General features: G+C 37.9%; 1 protein-coding gene across 2 annotated transcripts in view; it reads right to left on the bottom strand.

Annotated features, from left to right (window-relative positions):
- Positions 1-27,537, bottom strand: part of PREP (prolyl endopeptidase) — a 115,139-nt gene that overhangs the window by 79,340 nt on the left and 8,262 nt on the right. For both annotated transcript variants that reach the window (XM_074862199.1, XM_074862200.1), the window contains exons 3-7: positions 27,223-27,356; positions 24,134-24,264; positions 21,152-21,361; positions 20,432-20,553; positions 7,387-7,492 (exon numbers count right to left, since the gene is read on the bottom strand). In XM_074862199.1, the coding sequence (XP_074718300.1) occupies positions 7,387-7,492; positions 20,432-20,553; positions 21,152-21,361; positions 24,134-24,264; positions 27,223-27,356 (703 nt within the window). The remainder of the gene's footprint in view (positions 1-7,386; positions 7,493-20,431; positions 20,554-21,151; positions 21,362-24,133; positions 24,265-27,222; positions 27,357-27,537) is intronic.

Below are 27,537 nucleotides of genomic sequence, written 5' to 3' on the forward strand. Positions count from 1 at the left end.
TCTCAGTTAATAGTTCATTCAAGAAAATGGGCATACAAATTTAAAACCAAACAGAACTGCCATATTCATCTACCCTATATGTCCTTTAAATCATATACCACCACATCAACTAATACTATGATATTCCAGTGCATTTCCCAGTCATAGCGGTTAGACTTTATTTCAACTCGGAGAACATGCTTATCTAACACACTACGAATTGATCAGTTGTCACCTCTGAGAAAAGTCAGAACAGAAAACAGGTTGTTTAAGGAGCTCTCTAGAAACCTAGCTGTGCTTATTGCTGCTCCTTCTAATACACGGATCGGTTTTGAAACTGTGCCATCTCAGGTCACCACAATTGCTCGCGATGACAAAGCCCTGCTGAACGCTATAACAATTTGGGTAAACAAACGCACGGGAAGGGTGCCTCTTAAAAAACTACGAAGCATAAACATAATCTTGTATGCAATGAAGAGACACTTAAGTCTCTGAACACTGGAACTAATGGAACCTGGCGTACAAATTTATATGAAGTCAGTTGACATTTTAACTCATACTAAGATTCAGCATAAGCAGAGTCTCATCAGAGAATTCACACAGAAGAGAGCTGTTATGAATGTCACAGTTGAAGGACAAACTTCCATTCCCTTTCATGTATCTGACAATCCACAAGGAAGAGAACCTTGATAAAAAGCGTCTTAAGTCTAATCAAAAATTTCTTCTGAAGCCTTCTCCACATCTCAGGCATCCATAATATTGCTCATCCGAGTGAATCTTCAAGGTATAACGAGATCAAGTTTATGCCATAGCCCTTCATTAACAGATTCTCACCTCTCACAAGCCACCTGACCTCCTTGTGACAGTTGCACCATGGGGACTCCTACCTTTCCATCACAACTGATTGAATTTGGGAGGCAATGGTTCAAAAAGCAAAGTGGGATTAAGCATCTCTTATTTCCATGCAAATAAGGAACAGAAGACATCCATCCACATTCATTAGAGAAAACAGTGATTCAGTAGCTATTCTAGGCTATCTCATGCTGTCCTACTGCTGTTATTCATCTGACTAAATGGGGCAAAAGTATCCTTGCAGGCTGACCAACCTAGTAAGCAGAGCTTTAAACTAGAAATGACAGAGGAGAAAGATTCTTCAACAAACAAGTAAAGAAGTTGTGGATAGGGAAGGCAAGCCAAGGGACTGGGTAATAGGAACAGAAGGGACACAGCAATCCACAGAACAGAGCTGAAGTGTAATCTCTCCAAGCATAGGCATGTAAAGAAGGAAGTGCCTGCAGAACAGCCTCATGGAGAAAGCTCTCAAACCTGTACTAGGGAATCAGCATGCTTGCGTGCCTGCCTGAACTGCCTCTACACACAACGCAGGGAACAAACAGGAGGAGTTAGAAGTCTGTGCACAGTTTCTGAGCTATGACCTCATTGGGATCATAGAGACATGGTGGGATAGCTCACAGGACTGGAGTGCTGCGATGGATGGATAAAGGCTTTTTAGGAAGGACCAACTGGGAAGGCAAGGAGGGGAGTTGCCCTTTATGTGAAAGAGCAGCTGGAATTCATGGAGCTCTGCCTTGGGACAGGGTCAGGAGCCAGTCAAGAGCTTTATGGATCAAGATTAGCAGGCAGACCAACATGGGTACTACTGTAGTGGGTATATGCTATAGATTTCCTGATCAGGAAGAAGTAGTAGATGATGCCTTCTTCAGACAACTGCTACTGTATAGACATAGCCCCTGAGTTACACTGGCAGCATACCCCATTCCTATGACGAAGCAGTGGGAAGCCTGAACACATGCTTCAATCAGACAGATGATCTGAAGGGCTCAGGACTTCCTGCAAGAGGATGGTACTGAGAACACCACAAATACAAACTATGGCTACATTGCTCTTTCCTCACTTTTGGTTGCTAATTCTGTGCCAGGTCTCTGTTTCAGCAACAGCAAAAGGGAGAAGAGGATATGTTGACTGGGACCTTCACGGAGGGGTGCCAAGTATTTCAGAAACCACAATATAAAGGGTACAGATGATACACTGATGTAAGATGGGAGCTGCCTTTTTACTGCCTTCAGTTCATTTTTTAACCTGTGAGGATAGCAATAATTAATTATGCTGCTTGTTTGTAAGACTTTATTGAGATAATCTGTTTAATAATTGCATTTGGAAGTGTTATTAGGATAACTGGAACCCAACTGTACTGGAAATCAGATTTTTGTCAGTTTTGGAGATCACTGATGATTAAAAGGCACACCATGAAAATGTACCCCACTATTCTTTGAAGAGGCTAGATATATTTTCTTCTGTTCTCTCACCGCAAACTAACATGGTGCTTTTCAGCTTGTATTTTCATTTTCTATAAAACAAGAAGGAAGACACTTCAGAATTGGAAAAGATGAAATTATAATTATGAACTTCAAAACACACTAAATACTGAAAAATCAGATCATTTGGGTCCAACTTTGGAAGAGACTATAATTACTGTTTTTTCACTGTTTTAATGAACCAGACTATTAGATAAAGTAAGAAATAACAAACATTGATAAATTCTATCACTGTACACACTATGCAATGAAGACACCTCTTATTTCATTCAAGGAATGGTGCTGATGACATGTTATTGCTAAGAGAAATTTCTTTGCACAATCTTCACTGAATAGAGCAACTCAGTACTTCTTTTTGGGTAAGGCTGGACTGTTTTCAAGAAACTACATTTTTCAACTTGTCACATTCCTATTGATTCATTTAAGGCTTCAGCAGACCCTGGATTGTGAACTCTCTGGAGTATTTATTCAGTACCTCTAAAGCAAGTTTTAATCTTGAGGATCGAGTCCTAAGATAACCAAAGTTTAAAAACAAACAACTATTACTGTCACATTAACTCTGTCTAGAAATTAAGACCATTATCAGTACAGTAACAGTTAAATGCTGAAGTGTGACACTAAAGAAGACAACTTTAAAGCTGCGAAGCATACCTCTCCATAATAAACAGGCAAGAAGTTAAGCCATTTGTGGTTTCAATAATATTAGTCTGAAATGACTAAATGTATTAGAATGAAACTAACAGAAGTTACTATCAGCACCGCTAAAAAGATTCAACAATTAAAAGATCTGATAGATCTTAGGTAAAAAAATAAACCACCAATTTTAAAACATATTATATCAGGACACACTTGGACCTAGGTCTGATGCAACTTTTTGGTTATATTTTATTATCTTGTCACAGAATCACACAGAATCACAGAATCATTTAGGTTGGAAAAGACCCTTGGGATCATCCTGACATCCTTCCTGATGAAAGAGACATTATCCAGAATTTTCTAATGTAAACTTTGCCACAGGTATAAAAGAAGAGAAAGTTGTTTAGGGAACGTGCAAGCACACACATTCACTCTTTCAATGTACCCTGCTATTTTCACTCTTCCTCCACAAATATACATCTAATCTGCAGATAGAGGAGACTTTCTCCTCTTCTAGATTTGGCTATTACAGTTTCTAACATGAAAGACACTTTCACACGTCCCATCTCCAAGAAACTCTTTCTGCTTTTTTGGAAGCAGAAAGTGATAATAACAGCATTTATTTTCAGTTTTCAGAATTCATTTTCTTTGCTTTTGAACCACCAAAATATACAGAGGCATAAACAAGTAATTGCACTAATTGTTTAAAAATCAAATTATTCCACATTACTTTTCTTAAATCATGAAATATGGATATTTATCTCCCAGTAAAAAGAAATGTTTCTCTCTCTTGGGAATAAACTATTGATCTATAACCATAAGAAACTGCATTTCACAGCTATCCCTGCAGCTTTCCTACAGTCTTTTGAGACAGTCTGTATGAGGTTGCAACACTGAACAACTTCTTCACAGCCATTTGTTAGCAAGTGGGCCAAAAGCAGCCTTTATCATTGCAACCATCATCTCTAAGAAACAGTAACAGAATTACGGGTAACTCCACAAGGCCTTAATACATCAGAAGGAAAAGAAATTCACTCTTCAGTGGTCATATACGTTGAGTATGAGAACCTGTTCTTTTTAATGAAAGTTGTTTAAACAACCAAGAAAGTTTATTTCCTCCCATCAAAGGAAAAGAATGCACTACTAGCAATCCAAAAAATCAAGAAAGGTCTCCCTAAATTAGTGAACATGACATTTTGAACCAGGATTTTCAGATAGTAAGTCACAGATGAGAATCAGTTCTTTGCATTTTTGTGTAATTCTAAGTAACAAAAAATTCCTCAACTCACAGTTCTGCATGTAGCATTTCAAATTATGCAGCAGTATATTTACCTTGGGACAAAAAGTATTTTACAAAAGAGAAGTTCACAATTACATGATTGAAACATTATTTTATAAACAATATACACTACAGCGCAGCTTTAAAAACAATCCGTGGAAGTGTGTCATTCTATAATTAGGGTTTTGCCACAAACTTCGTAACAATCAGTATCTCATCCATTAACTTTTGCTTAGCAGTTGCTTTTACTTCCTCACAAAGAAATATGTGGTATAAGTAATGGATGCCATGTAAAATATTACTGACTTTTACCTTTCTAAAAGGCCTCATTGCCTTTTGTGTTTGATGTCCTCTGAATAAGTCTAAAAAAGTTTGAGACTTGAAACATCTAAAGCATGAAAAGTAAATTTTCTAAGGAACTAGCATATTCTTGGACAACCTGGATTAAAAGAGCAAGTAGGGAAAAAAAAAAGTGCCCGAAAACCTAATTACCTATATCAAGTACCATCTAGGACACTGGAAAAAACACTAGCTATCCTACTTTCCTTTTCTTTATATTTTTTTCAAAACTAAGATGAGGTATTCTGAACACTAGAATGGATTTCTGAACAAAGAGATCATTGCAAACAGGTCAAGTAAAAAGGCTCAGATTAAACATTCAATAGTTCTGAAAGAGGAAAATGGCAAGTACTATCTTAGATGTCACCAAAGGTACGAGGTCTACTCATAAAGTCTGTTCTAAGGGACAGAAGGATAATGTAATACATTTTAAAAGTACACATGCTTTTCCAAGACACTTGATTTTGTTAACAATTCATAACAAGTGGTATAGTTTGACACTTACATAGACATTGTACTGAACACTGCATTCTACAGACAGCATAACAAGAGCCAGTATTTTTATCTCATGGTTTTAAGAACGTGCTTCTGTTACACATAGCTCTCTAAGCATTGCTTAATCTTAACCCACGTGAACGTACCTTGAGATATTACTGAGCAGTCTGTACAAATTGCCAGTTAAATGCAAGTCTTAAATCAAAAAGCAGACTTGTCATTAAACCCCACTATTCTAGAGCTGCTTATTTACTTGCCTAAAACAGCTTAAATAATGGAATTTGGCATTCATTTCTCCTAAATTCATAAGCAACCTCTTCTACACTTGCTGTCCCAGAAAATGACAAGTTGAACTGAAATTACACCTCCTGTGGTCTAGACTGATAGGCAGAGCTAAGAATTAAGCTTACATATATTACTGCTTGCTCAACTTACTGCCTCTGGCCACCAAAGGCTGAAGGACCAGTGGTTCAGGGTGTTTACATCTGCATGGAAGATCAACTTTAGGAAACATCCCAGATGCTTACTGTTAGGTCTGTGCTTACTAACATGGAGGTAGAAAGACATGGATAAAGATAAGAGTCTTTGTACTGAAAATGCATTTGGCAACTTAGTGAGAGAGATATGGAGAGTTCTTAAGTTTCTCAAATAGAGAATTTGTGCAAGCAAATTGTTACAGCTGGATCTTTCCTTTTATAGGCAAAAAGGGAGAATTTGGAGGGACAGAACAACTCCCACCCAACAACAAACAAATAGTAAGGCAAGTCAAAGACTGGTTCAGAGAAAAAACTTTTTTAAAGAAGCATTTCCAAGCCCAGAAAAGGTCAAACTGTAGGTTTACCTTATGCCAGGTACTACAAAATAGAAGCTTCATTATCTCAGCCATGGTCTTTCAAGGCTCAACACTAGTATTCTCTTCAAGATTGTCCAGCGTGGGGGTGAATGGGAAGGTGAATATGGGAGAAGAGCTATGCTTTCTGTATTCTAACTCTAGCTGGAAAGTGTCAACTTGAATGATGATGCGATTTATCATTTATGAAAATGCTTCACTGTACTAAGCAGTTTTGTCTACAGTTTTATGTTTCTAATAAAGTTGCATGGAAAGCATCTGTAATAATTTTGATTAGGCCTGTTATTTTCTCCATTCAAGAGGACATTAAACAACTACTCAGTTGTCCAAGACAAGTTTAGAAGTAATTAAGAAATATCCTTTATAAGACAGAGTGACATGTCCACAAAACAAAATTAAAAATCCCCCAGAAAGGAGTATAAAACTGTTAACTATCATCACTAACAATCAACTCACCAAAATTCAAAATATTGCCACTAGGACTTGTTGATGAACTAAGTGAAGACCACACAACCATGTAGTGTAATAGAGTAAGGGAGAAACAGAACTATACACTCCGTATTGCAGAGCTGCTGTCAGTTCTAATCGTGCTCATAAGCCTCAATGGCAACAGAACAAGCATCTTGAGATCCAATATTTAACGAGGAGCTACTGCAGTATTTATTTTGTTTCTGAAGTTTTTGAAGACTGAAGCCGCAAAGAATCAAGAAGAGCTAAGTTGTGTTCTATGTAAAGCATGCATTGAGGAAGAGATTTCAATAATCCAATACTGTAGAAATACAAAAACACTGCTCAGTAAAACAACTCACTATGCCAACCATCAACAGCAGCCATATCGAGCAAAGTACCATACTTCCAGCTCATACCATTAAGGCTAAAAAAACAAATACACAAAAGCCAAAGGCCAATCCAACTAGAAGGCAAGGAAGGAGCATTTCATGAATGTGTATTTGAAATATGAGTAGGTATTTCTATTGCAATAATAACGATGCTACAAAGCAAAGTTATATTACTAAAATGTTAGAGGATTTTTGTTCATTTCCTAGTACTGTGTGGAAAAAAAAAATAGTGTTACTTGTAAACCAGGTACTTTTTCCAAAAAAGGGAGATCAGCACTTGAAGGGAGACACATTTTAAAGTGTAAAAAAAAATTTAAAACATGGAAAAGCACTAGTGGTGTAGAAAGAAATGGAACATACGCTAGTAAGGCTGCTTATATTATCTCTATTTTTCCTTGTGACCTTTTAAACAAACTACAGAACCAAGAACGGAGTTTTCCATCTGCTGATACATAACAGAAAATGGAATGCTAGCAGAAGCAGTGCAGGTTTTCTCACAATCTCTCCATTAGAAAAAAAAGAGAGCAGGTTAAGCAACACACATTTAAATATATATATTTAAACATAAAAGTATTTCAAGTCTTACATTGTCTTAAAATGAAGCAAAACTTACAAAGCAAAAAAATCACATACCTGATATACCCTGAGACTCTGTCTGTAGATCACAGTACCACAGTCTGTTCACTGGATCACAGCCTTCTCGGATAGACAGCAAGACATATCGACCGTCATCCGATATCTATAAGAAGTTACAGAAAAATCAAAGACAATTCATCCTCCTGAAAAAAAATCCAATTTGAAAAGGTACTTCCTAAACCTCTAGCAAAAAATAAATTGATGCTACGGTTAGTTGAGTGAACAGACATGTATGGAATATGAGAACACACCAAGAACGCACACATCACTTATATCAACAAATAACATATAGTCTGCTGACATTTCACGAGATCAAAATCAAACAGCATTATCTGTTTATTTCCAATGTGAAATAAAAAAAAAGAAAGTTTATGATTATCAAAAGTATTCCAGTTAAAAAGGTGTCTAAAAGAGTCAGGGTGGGTAACTGCTCCACCATGGACATCGTGGGCTACAGGAAGACAACCTCCCCCATCATGGTCTTCTCCACAGGCTGCAGGGAAATCTTTGCACCAGCCCCTGGAGCACCTCCTCCCCCCCCTTCTTCACTGACCTTGGTGTCTGCAAGGTGTTTTTCCTCACATACTCTCACTCTTCTATCACAGCTGTTGTGCAGCATTTTTTGCCCTTTCTTATATATGTTATCACAGAGGTGCTGCTGGGCTGAGCTTTGGACAGTGGCAGGTCCGTCTTGGAGCCAGCTGGGGTTGGCTCTGTCCGACACAGGGGCAGCCCTGGTCTATTCTCACAGAAGCCACCCCTGTTGCCCCCCTGGTACCAAAACCTTGCCACAAAAACCCAATACAACTAATGTACAGTACTAACTTGAGATATCAGTAACTAAGAATGGACTCGGTATAAACAGTCTAAAACTACAACCTGCTGGCAAGAAGAAAAAAAAAAAAAACAAACCAACAGAAAACGCCCCACCAAAAACACAAGTCACATTAAAAATATCTCACAGTCAATGTCTTCAACATGGAGAAGCTTAATTGAATCCACTATGTTGAATATAAAGCACTGTTTAGTCCTGTGATCAACTGGATTGCCAGGCTCATACTGAATCACAGTACTCAAAAAAAAGAACACTCCTACATCAATTAAAACATAACTTCATGTAGCTCAATAGAAATTTCTCAAAAAACTGTGCAGCAGCCACTTCTGGTGATATAGGTGTTTCAGTTTCTCTCTAATCACTGACTATAATGTCAGCATTCAAATCCAATATTAAATTGTGCAAGAGTATATGCTAATTTAGCCACCTTTGTAAAGACACTACAGAGCAACCAGTGGCTTTTGTCCAAAAAACCCTCAAGTTTTTTGTGAAGATGACATCAAAACTTCTGAACTTTCAAAATCCTTTATCAAGGTATCAATTCCATGCAAAAGGAAGTTTACCTCCCCTCCCCAAAATCCTATGAAAATAAATGGAGTCCAGCAGTGATATGAGAAGGATCAGTGACATGTATCTCATTGAAAAACAGTTAATTTGGAATATAATTATTATTTCAAGTATTTTAGGAGATGCAGAGATGTACCAGCACTATACCTGCTCATCAAAGGAAAAACTGTGCTGCTGAAACTGCTAATGCTTAAGTGAAAGAAGCATTTATCTCAGTCAAGTCTTTATTTCGGTCCCTATTAAGTTCTCCTGGGTAACCTGTCAGCTAAACTGAACTTATAGAAGAGTTTTTCACTAACTTCTTAAAATGGACCTTCAGTACATCTTACAGGTCTACATAAACTGACTGCTGCCTCCTCTAGACAAGGGCTCCTCACCATGCTTCCTCTCTCTAGTAACTCCAACATGGTCAAGTGTTAGAGATGTGAATATCCTAGATACGCTGAAATCTAGGTTCATCAAATGACTCCAGATTCACACTCTTGGTGAATTAAGCCCTGTAAGATCATTCTGCTGACACATGCCCTCCTCTACACATGCCATCACAGTACTACGCAGAGAGAGCAGTAGAGTGTAATCAAAACAGTACCTGTTGTTCAAATGGAAAAAACAAAATTTATTTGCTCACAATGGCAGGACAGTGAAAACCATAAAGTTGGCACTTGGCATATGGCAAACATGCTTACTCTGCATAGCTGCTCTGTTAATCTAGTTTTGCAAAAGCTGAATACACACTTACTTAACACTGTTATTCACAGTATGACATCCCACAGAAAAAAATTACCTAAGTGGTAGAGGCTAGCTTTGGATTTCTGGTTGCCTTAAGGTATATGCCAAAGTCCATCTCAGAGGTGGAAGAAGGCTGGCAGCTTAGTCCATCTGAATGACAGCCACTTAATTCACAGCAGATTTTCCCTCAAATTCTCAAGTGGCAGAATTAATAAGGTGTCACAAAGCAGTATGAAATTTCTTAGAAATTATCCAAGCCCGTAATTTTAAGGGTACTTTTGCTTATTGTGGCAAACTAAATGACACAGTTTTCATTTTTGTAATTTTCATTAGGCTTACACACACAAAAAATCTAATGCTACTATTAAATCAACATTATAAGCTACAACCACATTATAAATCTTCTGATGAAGCTTCTTGGCTTGCTTTTGCACATCTACACACACGATAAAATTTCCAAAATGGCGTCTGCTGGTACATAAAGTCATCAATGAATCCTTCTTTCTACTCAAGCTTTACAAACATATTCTGTTTCCTGGCAAAGCTTTTGAAAGTGCAAGTCCATCAAGGAAAGGCAGGAAGTAACAGGAAGTCATCAACTTAAAATTTCCCTCTCCTGACTGAGCTGTTTTGAGCATATTCCAAAATGACCAGATTTAGATATTTTATTAACAGCTGATACAGAAAGCTGTTTCCTGTCCACATTTTTACATGACAATATCTCATGGAAATTTAAACCCCTAGTCACAAAATATGAATCTGAGTTCTGGAAACTTTCCACTTGGCCCTAATCACATCTTAAAAAAACTTCTTATTCATATATTGTAATTACTTCTTAGATTTACTTTGCTTAAAATTCGTAACATTAGTTGTGCAAAATATCTGTAGAATTAGTTATGCAAAATAAATTTCAGAAGAATTAGGTCCTAACTATACTGCTATTCAAACAGATTCAGTTTTGCAGACACAAGAAGGGAACTTAGTAGAATACAGAGCCAAATCTCAGTATATAAAAGCCAACAAAAAAAACCCCAACCACCACAAACTCCTCAAAACCTAAAACCTCCAAATGAGTATTTACAAGTTGTATTTTTTACAGGCATTTTGTCAACAACTAATTATACCACTATAAAAACCCCATACAGCCAAAAGCTCACAAGGCAAATAGAAAAGAACACCTAAGATTCCCACTGGACCAAAAAAAAAAATATACGAAACAGCTAAGACAGCTTTAACAGGGCAGCCTGCAAAATTGAGACATTTTGCCTCCTCCTGCCAAGACTGAAGTATATCCAGAAATGGAACACAAGATTTGGTAATCTTTTCTGAAAGAAGCACCTTCAGTGTTTTCAGACAAACAATAACTACAGTTGTTAGTTTTAATTAAACTAGTGACTGCAATATGCTGCTTAAACAACTGTTCATACTTGTAAAAGCATCGTTTCCTCCTCTTCCTCACCAACTCATAAAATGTGTTAAAATAACTGCAAGTGGTATATACAAATATAAATTTCCATTAAAACTCAAGAGTAGACACACAAAATTTTTTCAGGCATAATGATAACCCACATAAATTTGTTCTTTGATGCTGTGAGTTAATGGTTGACAGAAGACTGTTCGCTTCCCCAAAACTTATTTGCAAATGTCTGATTATGATGTTACAAGGATGATTCAGAACCTCTGATGACAGCAAATCTGAATACATCTAATGAGTTTTTCCTTCCACATTCCCAGCTGGACTAGTGAAGGGTTGATAGCAGTTTATGTTTAATTTGAATTAGGAATTCCCAAACCATATTGCTGGTGGGACGCCAATTAGGTCTGTCTCTATCACTAAAGCTGTTCTTACATCAGGGAGTTCTATAACCCAAAGGAGTTTGACAGAAACAGGACAAGACACTGCTGACCGCAGCATGCTAAAATGTTTAGTACTATACCGCAGATTTAGACATCCACATTGAAAAGTTACATTTTGATGAGTAAATACTGGCGGCACTACCAACTTATGTGGTCTCCACCTCTAGCTCTTCCTACTGCTACGGTTGCTTCTATGCATGCAAGTTCATTCCCCTAAGTCATGTCAGTACAGCCATTTACCATCTGTGTGGTAAACCAGACTGGGGAGCTGATTCAGCTGAAAAAAAAAAATAGCATGGTAAACAAAAAAACAACAGAAAATAAAAATTAAAAAAAGAAAAAGAAATCATCCAGAAAAAAAAAACAAAAGAAAACAAAGAAGAATCCAGAAAAAATAAACCAAAGAAGAATCCAGGAAGGTAAAAAAAGAAAAACACACAATTAAAAAAAAAAAGAGTAAAAAGTCCCTCTGCCAGACTAGTATCTCAGTCAGTTCACTGTGCAGTTGCACAAATGTCTGAGCTCACACACTGCACCAAGCAGCTGGAAACATGAATAATAGGGGCAGAGATTACTTAAGGCATCTCATATGGCAGTACTGATGAATGTGTAATCACGGCCAGAATGACACTGACTCTTCTATACTGTAAACAGACAAGAGTCTGTGTTTCAGAACAGCAAAAGGAAATAGGATTTCCCAACTATCATTTGGGTTATCCTTACACTGCTACATCATCTTTATGAGCTGAACTGCAATCCTTGCTCTTGGCCCACAAACTTATGAACTGAAATTTCATACCAGCACTTCACTCAAATCTTAGAAGGCATTCATGGTTCAGCATAAGGGAGACAGCTGTAATGTCAGAACTGACAGCCTCGATCAGAAGTAAATTCTCCTGGTTTCTCACATCCAAGCTGAAAAGGAAACACATCTCAAGAATTTCTGAGAGAGATCTGGAATGTTAGTCTGTGTATATTTCTCTCATTAAAATAATTTCTAACGTTTCAAACAGCAACCACTGGTAAAAGGTAAGGAGGATATAAAGCAACTGAGCGTGTTAAAATGACATTTCAGTCCTGTCAAAATAGGACAGAAGATATCCTGTAGCCTTTCAACTGGAGCTTTTAAAAACCTTCAGCACAACAATGATTTTATTGGCGTAACACAGCACTAATCCCTAACTCAGCACCAGTAAAGGAAGGATTATTTCAAAGAGCTGATGTTGGTATATAGTTTGTAGTTTCACTGCTGCCATTCAGTCACTTGGCAATTTTAAGTTAATTAGATCTATTATTTCTGAAATATTTGCTGTGACCATCTTTACACCATACAAACATACAGAAGTATCACGATACTGTGCTCTCCCAAGTGCTATTCTATTTAGTCTTTCAGAAGTCAAACTCTTTAAAGTAAAATCTTTATAGAGAAGTTTTGGTTTATAGTGGAGTGGGGTTTTTTTTGTTTTTACTAGCAATTTTGTTCCAATGTTACCCATTCTCTCCATTTTGATGAAAAGTAACCACTGCTTAGAAAAACATTAAGAGGTGGTTTACCTGTAACTTCAATAGACTGACTGCTAGCAAAAGAGAAAAAAATATTTGAAGCCTAATTAGTAAAAGGAGTTTTTCAACTACTTAAATTTTTTCTTTCATTACAAAATATAGTTAATTCATCATATAAGCCATATAAGGAACCCGAAAGGGTTATGTGTTCTGCATTTATAATAGCAGTAACCATCTACAAGGATCCACAGCAAAAGTGAAGTTAAATATTTTGTCTACTAGCAGCACATTTCAGATCAAAAATTCATACATAATTAAACAAAAGAAGAAAAAGAATGAACAGGAGAAGGTTGTTGGGTTTTCAGACTTCCTGGCTTTATGTATTAGTCCTCAACTAAAACGTCAATAGGAGAGACATTAAAGTGCTTTGCTTCCAAGTAAAGTGCATGACAGCAACCCCAGTGAATATTAATGCTAGTTCTTTGAATACTACCTGGGTAGTCACCACTGCAAGATTCAGGATAAGGAAGAGGTCTCTATTTTTAGTCCACAAACAGGAGCTCTTTGAGTGCATAGTATTATATTAAGGCAACTGTATATACACATCATTCCTTTTTAAGCTAACTCGTTGAAAGTTTTACCACCTTTGCTCTTTTTATCATCAAGGTGGAAAAAATGAATCACTGTATAATTTGTTTCTGCACAGGATATTAAAAAAATTATAAGTAAAATTTATTTATTAGGTAATATGCATCTGTGTTGAGGAAAAAACAAACCTACTCCTTTTAATCTACAACCTGATCTGTATCTGCAGTTATTTTACAAACTACTGCTCTTCATGCACTAGTGCCCTTTGCATATGGAACAAGGCAACCGTCATTGCTATCTAATGCATTTCCAATGAAACAGAGCAAATGAATCACATGCCAAAAAAATCAAAGCTCACAAAAATCAGACAGAATCAAAGCTTTCAAACAGAGCCAAATGGTTAAATTAGTAACTGGACTCCATGTACCCAGTCATGGGAAGATCAAACCATCCAGAGAAGGCAAGGTGGGTGGCAATAAAAATGCACCCATGCAATGCATGGCATTAAAAGCTAGAAATTAAAAACTCATAGCATCAATAAGCTGCATTTTAACACTGCTACAGTTTTCACTATATGCTATCTATGTAACAGTTTGAAACCACCCAGAGTGACTGACTAGACTTTTTTTTTTTTTAAATATTCATTTAGAAATGTACCCAGTTGCCACAATAAAACAGACTGATGACAGCAGTTACTTCCTAAACTTTAGGTACATGCTGCACAAAGATTTTTGCATAACACCACCAAACCTGAATGACTTGACTAAGAATATACATGCAAGAGACATTTCAGATCAACACAGAAATTACCTGCCTTGTGTTACTTATCCATATTTTAAAGCTTCTCATCACATCGGTAAAGTAAAATACTGAACACAAAAACCACAAGTACATGCCTTCTACAGAGAGTGGTAAGTAAAAATTCCTGTAGAACTTGCTGAAACATTTGGTCAGTGAAAGATGAGAGCAATTACACTGTCTGAACAGCCTCAAGTGTTCTAACATCACAGGTGCGCACATGTCCCCGTGCCACAAAGTTCTGCTTGCACAACAACAAAGTCAAGAACTGTAATCTCCCAGCCTTTCGAATTCCAATTTTATTAACTATTAGAAAAAGCAAAGTTATTTCCTTTCTTAGAATAGGAAACAACTTTTTCATTAGATAAAATTATTGTGAATGGTTGGTTTTTTATGGGTATGTGGTTTTTTTTGGTAATGAAAGGAGCATTAAGCTATGTTCCAACAGTATCTTTGCAGTGGTGCCACAAAGTCACTGAATGAAGTTTGCATATAGCTCCCATCACATTTTATGTTCTAGCAGTCTTTCGAGAAGATAAGGCTGAGGCAAGAACTGCCTTTCACTAAGCGACCTCTTAGGACTGTCTGCACAATCCAAGGCTCCTGGCACTGGTACTTAAAGGCTACAAATGCTTTGGTTTTGTTTTCTATTTGCATCATACTGGTTTAATCAACTAGATTTCAGAAGCCCTAATGATGGGTGATCACATTAATGCATAATTTCAAGATCAGGTCCAACAGAAACCACTTACCATATTCTGAGGAGCAGGCCTGACATACTCTAGGAAGGACATGGCCTGGTTATAAGGAAACAACATGCTGATGTGTGCTATCCCTCCGTTCTCTGGGTTAGAAAAATTGCTTTGGGCATTAATTCAATTACCTTATTCCAGACAGTCATTTATTCTTGGATTTCAGATAGAGGGTGCTAGTATAAAGAACCTCTGATGACAGCTGGTATAAAGAGCATTTCTATTCTGACCATACACTTCTAAGCTTGGGGTTGAAGGAGACCTACCAAAGCCAGAAAACTGGGATTTTGTCCCTAGGATCATCGTGCTTATGACTGTTTCAACTGCAGCGGGACACCAGCCAGCCTTGTTCAGAAGAAAAACACAGCAATATGTACATGCTTATTTACATGCATTCTCTTTCTTAAATCTAGCACAGAGTAAAAATCAGTAGCCTTCTGAAGTGACAATCATCATCACTTTTCTTGTGGCTTTCAGTTTGCCTTTTTTTTTTTTTTTTTGAGTGCAATGAAAGCACCAAAGCATCAGGACCCTGGCTATGTAAGAGATTACCTTCTACCACAGCCTCATGTGCAGCCAGAAATATTGAGAAATATTGCCTGCCTGTTTCTTAATGGTAAAATTCTCCAGAGCTATTGTCAGGGTGGTAGGAAGATATTCATAGTAAGCTTCTATTCCAAATTCAGCCTTGACAAAGATAGTGTAAGGCTTTAGAAAAATTCCCATAGACCTGTTTCATCCAGCAGTGTCTCACTTGAGCAAACTGACAATGTTTTGAGCCTTTCCCCTTCATGCTGCTCACTCTTTCTATGTGGATGCTGCAGTTGCACATTCCTGCAGTGAAAACACACCATAAGCAGCACACATCTGGCACAGCTTACTCCTCTGTGCTCTGAATTTCATTTGCAAGATCACCTTCCTGGCTGAGAACCACTGATGTTAACTGACAGCTCTAAAAAAAATAAAATAAAATTGTCAATTCAGGGACAATGTTTGTTAGACAACATGAAAAATTGTACTTGTTTTACTGGTGGCAGAAATGGGATGGAAAGGTTCCCCTCACCGCTTCCTTTCTCTCCTGTTTACTTTCCTGCCAGTACCATAGGGACTTGTAACACTACCAACTGTGAAAGGCTCTTATATAACTTATTCTTTAACTTTGAGAATAACAGTCTGGCTGTGAAAGACAGATACGCTCCGTGAGTCTGCAGAGGAAGCAAGAATATGCTACTTAAACAGAGAAGCACGGGAAGCTCCTTTTTTCTGAGAGCAGCTATGACATTGCCAAGGTTTTAAAAATCTTCATACCAGACTGCCCTCTACTGGGATGTTATTCAAAAAGCCTCCACCCCTGCTCTTCCCAACTCCCCCACCACCCTAGAATCTGTTCCAGGAATACATATGCTTTTTCTAGACTAACAAAATGATTTGATAGACTTTTACAAAACTTACATATCTGACTAACAATAAACAGGTTTTTTTTACCTCACAAGCAATCCATTCAAGTAAGGAGTTGGAAATGCATCTATATTTCTATGCCAACACCATTTTCAGCACCACAGATTTAAAATCAACCATACTTGGGGCTGGAGTGGAATGTGTAATGAGGAAAAAACCTGAAGCTATTTTCTTGCATGTTGTCCTGTAAATGTATTAAGCTGACAAAATTTTACACAACCCTCTTTTGTCCTAATTAGCAACCTAGTTTCTTCTCTCCATTGAAAATACACACCACACCGACTTCCTACAGTGCACCTGAGATTACTCTTTTTTTTAAGTATCATGGCAACATTATTACTTTCGAAGTCTCTGCAGGATCTCCTTGTCAGGCACTTTTCACCTGCAAACAAGGTATTTCTCTCTCTCGACCCAATGGTTGTGAGACCTGCAAATTCGGCTCTAAACCTGAGTACAGAAGTTCAAGCTCCACCCCCACTATAGAGAAAGGTTTGGTAGTTGAGACTAGACCACCCACACCATAATCCAGCTGTCTTCACTGGAGCTTGTGTAAAACTAAAAGAACCGAAATGTCTTTACCTATTTGGTCCCACAAGACCCTGTAAAATAAAAACATTTGTTTATTAATCTGACAGGAATGCATGAAAGTGGACCTTCATAAAATGTTGAGCTGTGCAAAGCTGTATTTTAAAATCTGTGGCAGTACATTAGCACCAAGTAAGAATATTCAGGACAGTGACAATAAGCCATATAATTTGATTTTTACTAAAGATATTTTAATTTTCCCCCCATTACTTTGTGGTCTTCCACTTTCTCAAACACATACTTCAAAAAAATTGACCAGAAAACTTGTTTGAATGGCCTGAAAAGAAGATTTTTAACCTACAGCACATTTTGCAATTGCATTGTTTTGGTTTGGGTTTTTTTAATTGCAGAATATGTTTTTTCCTGACCATTAAAAACCACTTTTCATTTGATTCAGGATGACAGAGCCACATTTTACAGCTGGAGCTCACAGCAGAAGTCCAGATTATATCAGCTGTTTTAAAGTACTTTCACTTAGATAAGCTCATGATTATTTACCAAGGTAGATCTCAGCTTTACCATTTCTCCTTAAAATAGCATTCCTTGTTAAATACCAACATCTTTGGAAGTTTACGCCTTCTAGACGTCAACAGAACAGTCATAAGCAGCAATACAAATTTATTAAACAACAACCCAGAGCAGTGAGGTGTTTCTCTACTCACCACCCTCCTCACTTTCCCAGTACTTATGGGTCTGTTTTCGATTCCTGTAACTTCAGAACCGCTAGTTGCACTACATTCTATTATTTTCCTATTCCACAGCAAAAGTTACTACTACCAGTCTGTTCTTCCCACTCCAAAGACCTTTTGATTGTAAGGGCTATATATTCTCATTAATCACAAAAATTACCTGAGACATCTGGTATCAGAAAAACACATACTACTTTTACATTTAAAGCTGCCTCAAGCTTTTCTTTCACAACAGAAGAGCCAGGAGATGCGGGATGACCGCTTCTCTGTGCTCTGGACAGGCAAACTCTTTGCTACTCACTACAAGCACTGTACCATGAATTCTCTTCCATGGTCCTCCTCATATTCAGTTCTGTATTTCTGATCTTGAGATTCTCCAGCCCTGTTTCTTCAACTTAGATAAGAAAAGGCTCCGTTAGTGTGCTATTATCTCAGAGGTTTTGCTACCTATAAGACAAGTGTACCTCTACACCTAATACAGAAGACATCATTTCCACAGGAATTAATAACATCTGAGACTGCAAACTTTCACTACCCTAAAAAGCTGTATAGTCTAATAAATCAGACTGCAACAGCCCTCCCCCATGGAAAATGAATATGCCTTCACAACAACATGTGTAGTTTAGCTCACGACACTGCAAAGCAATAATAATAATATGCATCACTTGTAGTGATGTATCCACTGATTCACAAGACATCTGTCACCAACAGAAAGCCCATTTATTTACAGAACTAGGGAAAAATAAGGATAATGATTTCCAAATTCCATTTTATTGCCAGTTAAACTCAACAGAACTGACTAGTTTTTGAATGGTAAAAAAAAAACATTTCAAAGCCCCATTTGCAAGTTTACACCAATATTCAGGTGCCAAAAAGTACTGTCATGGTTTAAACCTGGCCGGCAGCCAAACATCACGCAGCCCCCCACCCTGGGGAACAGGGGAGTGAGTTGGAGGGGTAAGGGTAAGAAGACTCATATGTTGAGATAAAAACAATTTAATAATTCAAATAAAATGAAAATAATAATGATAATAGTAATAATAGAATACACAAACAGGTAATGCACAATGTGATTGCTCACCACCTGCTCACTGATGCCTATTCCCAGCTAGTGATTCCAGAGAAGAAAGAATCCCAAAACCACCATCCCAAAAACCCAAGCAGAGCTTCCCGATCAACCCTTATCTATATACTGAGCATGACGTTAGAGGATATGGAATATTCTATGGGCCAGTTTGGGTCCATTGTTTTGGCTATGCTCCCCCGCAGCTTCTTGTGTACCTGCGCACTAGCAGGACACAAGTAGTTGAAAAGTCCTTGATTTCTTAGCAATAACTAAAAACATCAGTACATTATCAACATTCTTCTCATATCAAATCCCATACTGAATCCAAAACACAGCACTGTTCTAGCTACCAAGAAGGAAGAAAAAAAACCCCAATTAGCTCTACCCCAGCCAAAACCCGGACATTTGGTCACTTTGCTGGGGAGCCCTTCATGTTCTCACTCACCGTCTCATTTCGAATCCCTCTGTTCAAATTCTTTGAAAGAACTGTTCTTTTCTAGCAGCCCACAGAAAAGAAACCCTCAACATTTTCACGGGTTCATGTGTTGAAAAGTGACACAGACTGATGATCAAATTTTTTAAAAGAGGTGTATACTTCCAGGGAAGAGTAGTTCCAGGAACTGAATATCCCAAATCAGGGTAAAAACATATCATATTTATCAACTGTCAGACCAAGACACCCATATAGAAACAAAATGTACTGATTAAATATAGTAGCTAGGAGAGTACAAAGAACTACAACAGGTTTTTATCCACTGCAAAAATGTCAGTTCCCTGATAAACAGAATGACCACCGCTACATTCCCACAGCATTTAGAACAGTGCACTCAATCAAGCACTGTTAAATCTAATATAAAGTATAAACTACACATTAATTAAAAAACTTAGGATCATTTGAATCATTCAAATAAGAGAGAACAGAGCATAGTTACCTATCATTTTGGTTCACTAGGATTTTGCACAATATAGTAGTAATTCAACAAAATAAGCTTAAGGAATCAATTCCAGCAGTCACTTGTTCCATCTCCAATAACACAATCCACACCATATTTGTGCTGATAAAGCTTGTTGTAGGGAAGCTTAAAAGCCTCCAACTGTGCACACACACAGTATTAACAGATTTTAACCTATATATCTCCATTCTTCAAGTATGTAGAATGGGTGCATTTCATTTTCAGGAAAGACATATGAAAACAAATGGAAACAAAATAAACACACAGTAGGGAATATCCACACATGCTGATTATTGAAATAAGCTTTTTGCACGGGAAACAAAGGCTGGGGCTCAGCACTGACTAAGAAGAAACAAGAACAGTGACACATTGTCCATCAAATGATCCTTCTCTGTTCTGGAATGTGTATCAGGGAGAAGTGTGCTCAATGAAGAAAAAGGGCATGTGATTGTGTCATTACATGATTGAGGACTGATTTAAAGCAAACTAGACAGTCTTATTTTCAGCAACCTTATCAATGATTCTTAGTTCAATGGTCAACTCTGCAACACTAATAAAAAGCGTTCTTTTAATAAAATGTTTTCCACTTTATACCTACTATCAGTAGTTAGAATCTGAAAAACTGAACATAACGATGACATGCTTCAGGGTGTTTACCATACCTCAGCTCCACCCATCCATTTTGGTTCATCGGGAAATTCAGCACACAGGATATCTTCTGACTGGTTAGTTCCTAATACATGATAATGCAGCTTTTGGTGCAGGTTAGTGGAGGTCTCAGTGCCTAGTGAAATGCAGATATTTAAACCAATTAAACTTTTCACTATCACTGCCTTATAATAAAAGCTGCTAAATTCCTTCCTTACTGATGCTTCTCAGCACTTTATTTCACTTTGTCTGCTGCTCCTTGAGTTCTGCTAGCATAAACATTTTGTGTTGCTGTGCTGTGAACACAAATGAATTAATCTGGATCACTAACAAAAACCTTATGTCCCAGATTGCTATTCATCAGGTCCATCTCCCAAGCCAGTTCACCTATGCCCACACAAATGCATGAGGGGAAGACATTTAAGTAAGCTGTCACCAGACATCAAATTCCAGACAATAACACCCTGTATGAAAGCTAAGTAAATCATTGCAGAGAAAAAGACAAGGAGCAGCAAACTTTTAAGAGAAAGAGAGGGACAGGCAGATAAGAGGATACTCACACTAAATGAGTATAGGCTTTGGTCATACAAGACATAATCTGGCATCTAACTGTATAAACTAGTATAGCTAGTTATATCAGTATAAACTACTACTTGCTAATTATTTGTTGCACCAATCTACCAAAAATGTCATTTTGCTTCCACATAACATGCAAGTAGTATAGCCATACTTACCATCACTTTTCCCATCTTGTTTCGGATAGCAGTTATAGAACATGCCTTTTCCATCATGGGTCCATGCCATGCAACTGAATTTAACTCTCTCCAGTGTGTCTGGAAGATCCTCAGGACCTTCTACTTTCATAAACTTGATAGTAACCCAATCAGAGCCACTAGAACTCAGCCCATACGCAAAGTATTCACCGTCTTCACTGAATGCATAACCTAGGAAATTTGAACCAAACATGATGAAGTAAGAACCAGCACAAGGAATCAGTATTTTCAAAAAACTGTTTCATTATTTTGCCACACAGCTTTTTATTTTACTACACACTAGCCAAACCCCAACGAAAGAGAGGTAAAATTGGAAAAGTAGTTAAAAGAACTGTGCTCACCAAACACTGAGAGAAGAGGGTTTATTTTCTTAAAGACAGTGTAAGAAACTACATCTGCTATCATTTGTGATTCACAGCACTTTTCCAGTCTCTGTGGACTTCTCAAGTAGTTCACAGAACTGAGTTTAGGCATGCATGCTTGATACGGATGTTCAATAACATCGCTTATGCCCAACATCTGAATTATGATTTGAGTAATAATTCTTCTACTTCCCTGAGTTTTGGGGGTAGAGGTGGAGACTGAAAATGCACACAGGTAGGGAACTTAAAGTAAGATTTTAAGAGAGAAACAGTACCAAAGAAGTCAACAGAAACTGACATGCAAGCAATGCAACCTGAAATAAATGATTGGAGTTGCTGAAAACTAGACCTTGCAAAGCCATGAAAACTGAAGTAATTGGAAAAATTTGCCACTAGCACACAAATGGATTAATCACCAGTATTCTCAGCTAAGACCTCTCTGATACATGTCACTCTATCCAAACTGTGAGGAAAACATGATTCTGGCAAAAATTCAGAAGAGCTTCCATCACAGTTGATAAGGATCAAACTCATTCTTAAAATCAACTCAGGTGAAGAGATTGAATTGTCACAGGCCTATACAGACCTGAAAGTAACTACTGAAAAAAAGCACAAAAAAAGTTGCATTTCATAGAAATCATAGGTTTGAGAGGCACTACTGTGCCACCCTAACATATTCTCCCCCTTAAGAACATAAGAGCAGCCATTCTGATTCAGAACAAGATTTCTCCCAGCTATCCTCAGGAATAACCACAATAAGATGCCTACAAAGGAACAGTGCAAGCACATGTAATACTTCCCTCAAATATCTGTACAGCCTCTGACCATTTTTAGCTTAGGGGACTTCTTTTCCATGAAGTAGTTGATTAATAATCGTCAATGCTTCCCTCTTCCTTGACCTTGCCCAGCTTGCCTTTAAACTCATTGTAAGTTTTCTGCACCGCCAATATCAATTGGTAAGGGGTCTACAAATCTACTTGTTGGGGCATGAACCATCCCCTTTTGCTTGCTTTGGATTCTACTCCCACTGTGTTCAACTGATATCCCCTCATTCTTGTAATAGAAAAATTATGACTAACCAATCCCTATTCACTCTCTCCATGCTACTGCATGCCACAAATGATTCTCTAGACCTCTATTACATCCCTACTAAACTGTCCCTTTTCCAAGCTGATTGATCTGGACATACTCAATTGTTTCTGACCTTTGCTCCATACCCTTGATTGTTCCTACTGCCCTTCTCTGAACCATATTTCAGAGCCCCTTTTGAGCCAAAGGGACTAGAACTATATTTCGTATTTGATGCTACTCTATAAACCCCTGGGTTGCTAATGTAACGTCATTTTCTTTTTTGTTCTCTGTTTCCTTCTTAATCATTTTTGATATTTGATGTGCTTGTTTGGCTGCTACCAAGAACCAGGCTGACATATTCATGGAACTATCTATTACAGCCTAAAAATTGTTCCCAAGTGGTCATGATCAGCTCAGCGTCCATTCCATCCATTCCTCTACAAATGAAGTTAGGATTGTTTGTTCCCTGTGCATCACTTAATGTATCTGCACAGAGACTTTTGCCTGTTAATTTATTGCCCACTCACTATCGCTAAGGTCTTCCTGCAGCTCTTCAGTCATTCTTCAGCCTTTACCTGGAATAACTTTGTATTGTCACCAAACTCTACCTTACTGCTCATTCCTTTTTCTAATATATATGTACATACTGAACAGTGCAAGTCCTAGCATAGTCCTTGAGAGAACTCTACTGGCAATTTCCACTTTGACAGATGATCAGTTATTCCTGTCTCTGCCTTTAAATCAATTATTTATCAACACCAAGAGTTGACCCCTGTTGTTCCACGACTGTTGTTTCTCTAACTGCATTTGGAAAGAGACTTTGTCATAAGCTTTTTAGAAATACAGAAATATTATATGAACCCAATTCCTTATATCCACAGTTTAAGGCAGGACTTCTCACTAAAAAAACCCCAACATATTGATTCTCTTCAACTAGGTCTCACTTAAAGAAGCATCCACTAATTTTGTCCTCTGTTTTTATTAACTGGCCTTGAACAGACTTAAAGGACTTCCAGGTCTAAGAGGCTTGCTCCTACAATAAGCCAGCAGGGAGTGGGAAAATGGACAGCTAACACAAGTTAAAGCCCTGGTGAACACAAGTAATTTTTTGATTTTCATAAAAGTTAATGCTACATTCCTTCACAGTCTCTTACTTGAACTTACTGGCTTGTATTAAAGATGCAAAACACAATTTTAAGAGAATTAGTATAAATACATGAACTTTTTTTCTCTGCTATGGACACCCTCAAGATCTGTTCATATTTCAGTGGAAACCTGTTACAGAGTTGTGAAAAAAGACAATGAGAAACTGAATCAAGTCAATCATGAATACAGTGTAGATTTAGAAGTGTTCTTCTGAAACAAAATACAAATCCACATATGGCTATTGTGACTACTTTGATTAAAACAAGCCACTCTAGCCATACTTTTATAGGTGAAGAACTGGAAACCATTTCCAACTTCTGCTGAAGACCCAGACTCATTCAGCAGGAACTGCTGTCTCACTAACCTCGTAAAGCCACAGTGCCATCATCGGAAAGCTTATTTGGATCAAGAAAAACTTTGGCATCTGCATCCAAGGAGTCTTGTACATATAAAACTCGCTGGTTCTGGAGTCCTGTATTGTAGAAGTGAAAATACCTAAAAGAATGCAAGAGGGAAAAATAAGTAGGAAGAACTCAGATTTTCAGTTAGGCAAGCAAGCAAAACTTGTATGAGATTGTCATTAAGTGAATAAAAGACAGGTAAATATATAAGGGAAACACAAGCTTCACAGCAGAGTAGGAATCATGGCTTCCTCTGTGGCTGCCAGGGATTTAACCATCCTCTGTAGGTGCCTTTCTCTCCCTCTTAGCAGAGAGGAAGTCCAGATACCAATTTCTAGGCCTCTAAAAATTAGAGGTCTCTCATCCCAATGTGAAGAGACTGCAGGATGCATCCAAAACATCTTTTAAAAATAGAAGCTGCATTTGCCAAGGTGCATTCCAAACAAAGCGAAGTATACTATAAATCTACATGACTGTATGTTAAACAGCTCTGGCAGCCTTAGTGTTTCTCTGTTACAAGTATAGGCACAGATTCCCATCCCCTATATTCTAAGCTTTGTCATCCATATTGCTGCTTTCAATCTGTATCAGGTGGCAGACAGATGTTCAAATGAAACAGAACTGAAATTGTTTCATCTGTATTTTCCAATGTTTTTAAAAAGTTGTAGGAACAGAGATTTACAGAATTCTCTTTAGTGAGGGATACTCTTCACATCATAAGACACTACAGAGCTCAAAGAAATTAAATAACTCTCTTCTATGCAATTCATAGGTACCTACACTCTTCTTCTTTCATAGAACTTCTGACTTTTACCACACAAACCCATGACTTAACAAATCAAATAGAAGCTTCACCTGGGGGAACAGGGGAATTTATGGGGTAATGTTCAAACCTAAACATAAGTTCATGTATTTCCCAAGACTGTCCAGTACTTGGATACAAGCATGGGAACCTGGTAAGCCCAGAAGGAAGAACTATACTCAAAGGCCTGGCTAACGATCTGAACAATAGGTTGAAATACTAACAATAATGTTCAGAGAGTGACAAAGTTGAAAGATTCAAAGGAATAGAAGAAAAAGATACATTATTTTCCATTTGATCATGCAATTTCTAGCCAATTTCACCTCTGCAATGCTGGGCAATAAGCTGGGAAGCAAAGGTCAAACTATGCGACAGTCACAGCACCTCCCTGGGCACTCTTGCCTTCTGCAGATTCTACAGAACAGGTCTTGAGACACTGTCCTTTAGCAGCTATTCTTCAGCAGAAAACTGGAGTAATTAAATTTAAGAATTTCTAAGTGTCATGGGAAGTTAAGATAGTTCTTCAAATAGAATAGTTCCTCCTCCTGCCCCTTACTGTTACTCGATAGAGCCCTTTTGATCTCCTCAAACACCATAATATATGGCGTTTTGGTATGATTTTTAAACCACTGTGACTTAAGTTCAGCATGTTCCGAGACACAGAGTAATGCTCAGAAAAACTTAAAAGACATCTATTAAAATCAAAGTACTGTCGTAAGTTAAAGCACATTAAGCTCCTGGCATAAATGTTCTTCCTGGTGGACAGTCAGCTGCATCAAATTAAGACTCTATCTCTAGTGGAGACTATATTCATCACTGCCATGAGCACTTCTGAAACATCAAGCTTTATCAGCATTGAAGATAACCACACTCAGGCATGTTTGCACTGCACAGGGAGAATGCATCAGCAAATCCAGAGCAGTCACTGACCAGGCCTGCTCCAGAATCAGATTCAGCATAGCTACATCTGCACGAGCATCACATACAAACTAATAAGCTTTGCCTGACTCGCTCAACAAGGCTTACTTCCCCGGGTGCAGCACTGCCCTGAACAGTTCCACTGCTTCTGGGCTTAAACCTCACACCTCTATACATTGACAAGTGCCACATCAGCAACAAGTTAAATCAGCATCAGCTTGGGTTCACTACCCACAATATACTTTCATAAAAGCCCACACAGTACAGACTTTCCCTTCCTTAGTAACAAGTATCCACACCCTCCTGACAGCATAGAACAGGTAACTAAAGAGCAGCAGATCTCCCATCAATATCTGTGCAGAAATCTTAAGGCAATGACACATCTTCTGCTCTTTCCTGTGGATGACAGTGAAAACACACCTGGCATATCTGAGTGCCCACTCAACAAGGATCAAACAAATTGAAAATACTGAAAAAGACTATTTGCGTTGCCTATGATTAAGAAAATGGCCGATTGTTTGCACTACCTCTTTTTCAACTGCTAAAACAATCTTTAGATGTTACTAAGTTAACTAGCAGTTTCATCCCTTTACTTTCTTACTCTAGGAGATTGCTAGTGTTTCTGAAAGAGGTCACATAAAATTGAGTAGCAGCCGCAGTCTCCAGACCTTGGGTAAACTACAGAAGCACCATCTCTTTATCTAGCCACAGGAATGAAACAGGGATGTAAATAGGCTAGGTACTGGAATATAGCAGGATTTCTTTATCTCTTAGAAGATCTTTTTGCATCAGTTGCCTTAAGTCCTCCAAATTATTTTTTCCCTATCCCCTGCAGATACGGGAGCTGTTTTTCACAAGGGAATTCCCACTGCTTTTCACTGGCTATGACTACACAAAAATCCTACCAGTTGCTCTAAGTATGACCAACCCAAGAGCAGTATTTCAGTAAATATTTAGAACAACATGCACATGACAGACTTGTGCTGTTTTCAGGATGAGGTGCCTTTAACTATACTGACAGTGACCAACCTTGAAAGGAATTCCTCAAACTTTTACTTCTACAACAGTTATTCTACAAAGTTGTCTATCGACACTCACAAATCTTCCTATAAAAATAAAAGACAAAACAACAAGAAAACAATATGACTGGGAACTGGAGAGTCAAGCACCTTATGCTCTGCATCATGCAACCATATGTATTAACATTGATTTACTTTTCCTACTTCCCAACTATAAAGGAATAAATACAAACATAATTTATAATTTGTTTTCCTAACTAGTAGTTGCTTTTGACTTGCTTCACATTCATCACCAAAGACATTCCTCGCATACCTTTTTCCTTTCTTGAAGTGGCAGCTGTACTTAGGATAATCGTAGAGTTCAGTCATTCGTTCTTTGAACAGTCCTCTGACAGGACACTGCTCGAGAAAGGGTACTGTAAGCTTGTTCTGAGCCTCCACAAATGCCTGAAAGAAAACAATACCCCCCAAAAAAGACATGAACTCAAGGAGAAATACATGTTTCCTACAGGAAACACTATTTTCTTAAGCAATGCATCACAGACATCTTTCCCCCCCCATATAGGTTGTGTAGTGTCACACCTGAAGGGTCTTACTTATTTGCATTATGTCACAATACTGTAATAAG

Source organism: Strix uralensis, chromosome 3, assembly GCF_047716275.1.
Source record: "Strix uralensis isolate ZFMK-TIS-50842 chromosome 3, bStrUra1, whole genome shotgun sequence".
In the NCBI taxonomy this organism is placed as follows: domain Eukaryota; kingdom Metazoa; phylum Chordata; class Aves; order Strigiformes; family Strigidae; genus Strix; species Strix uralensis.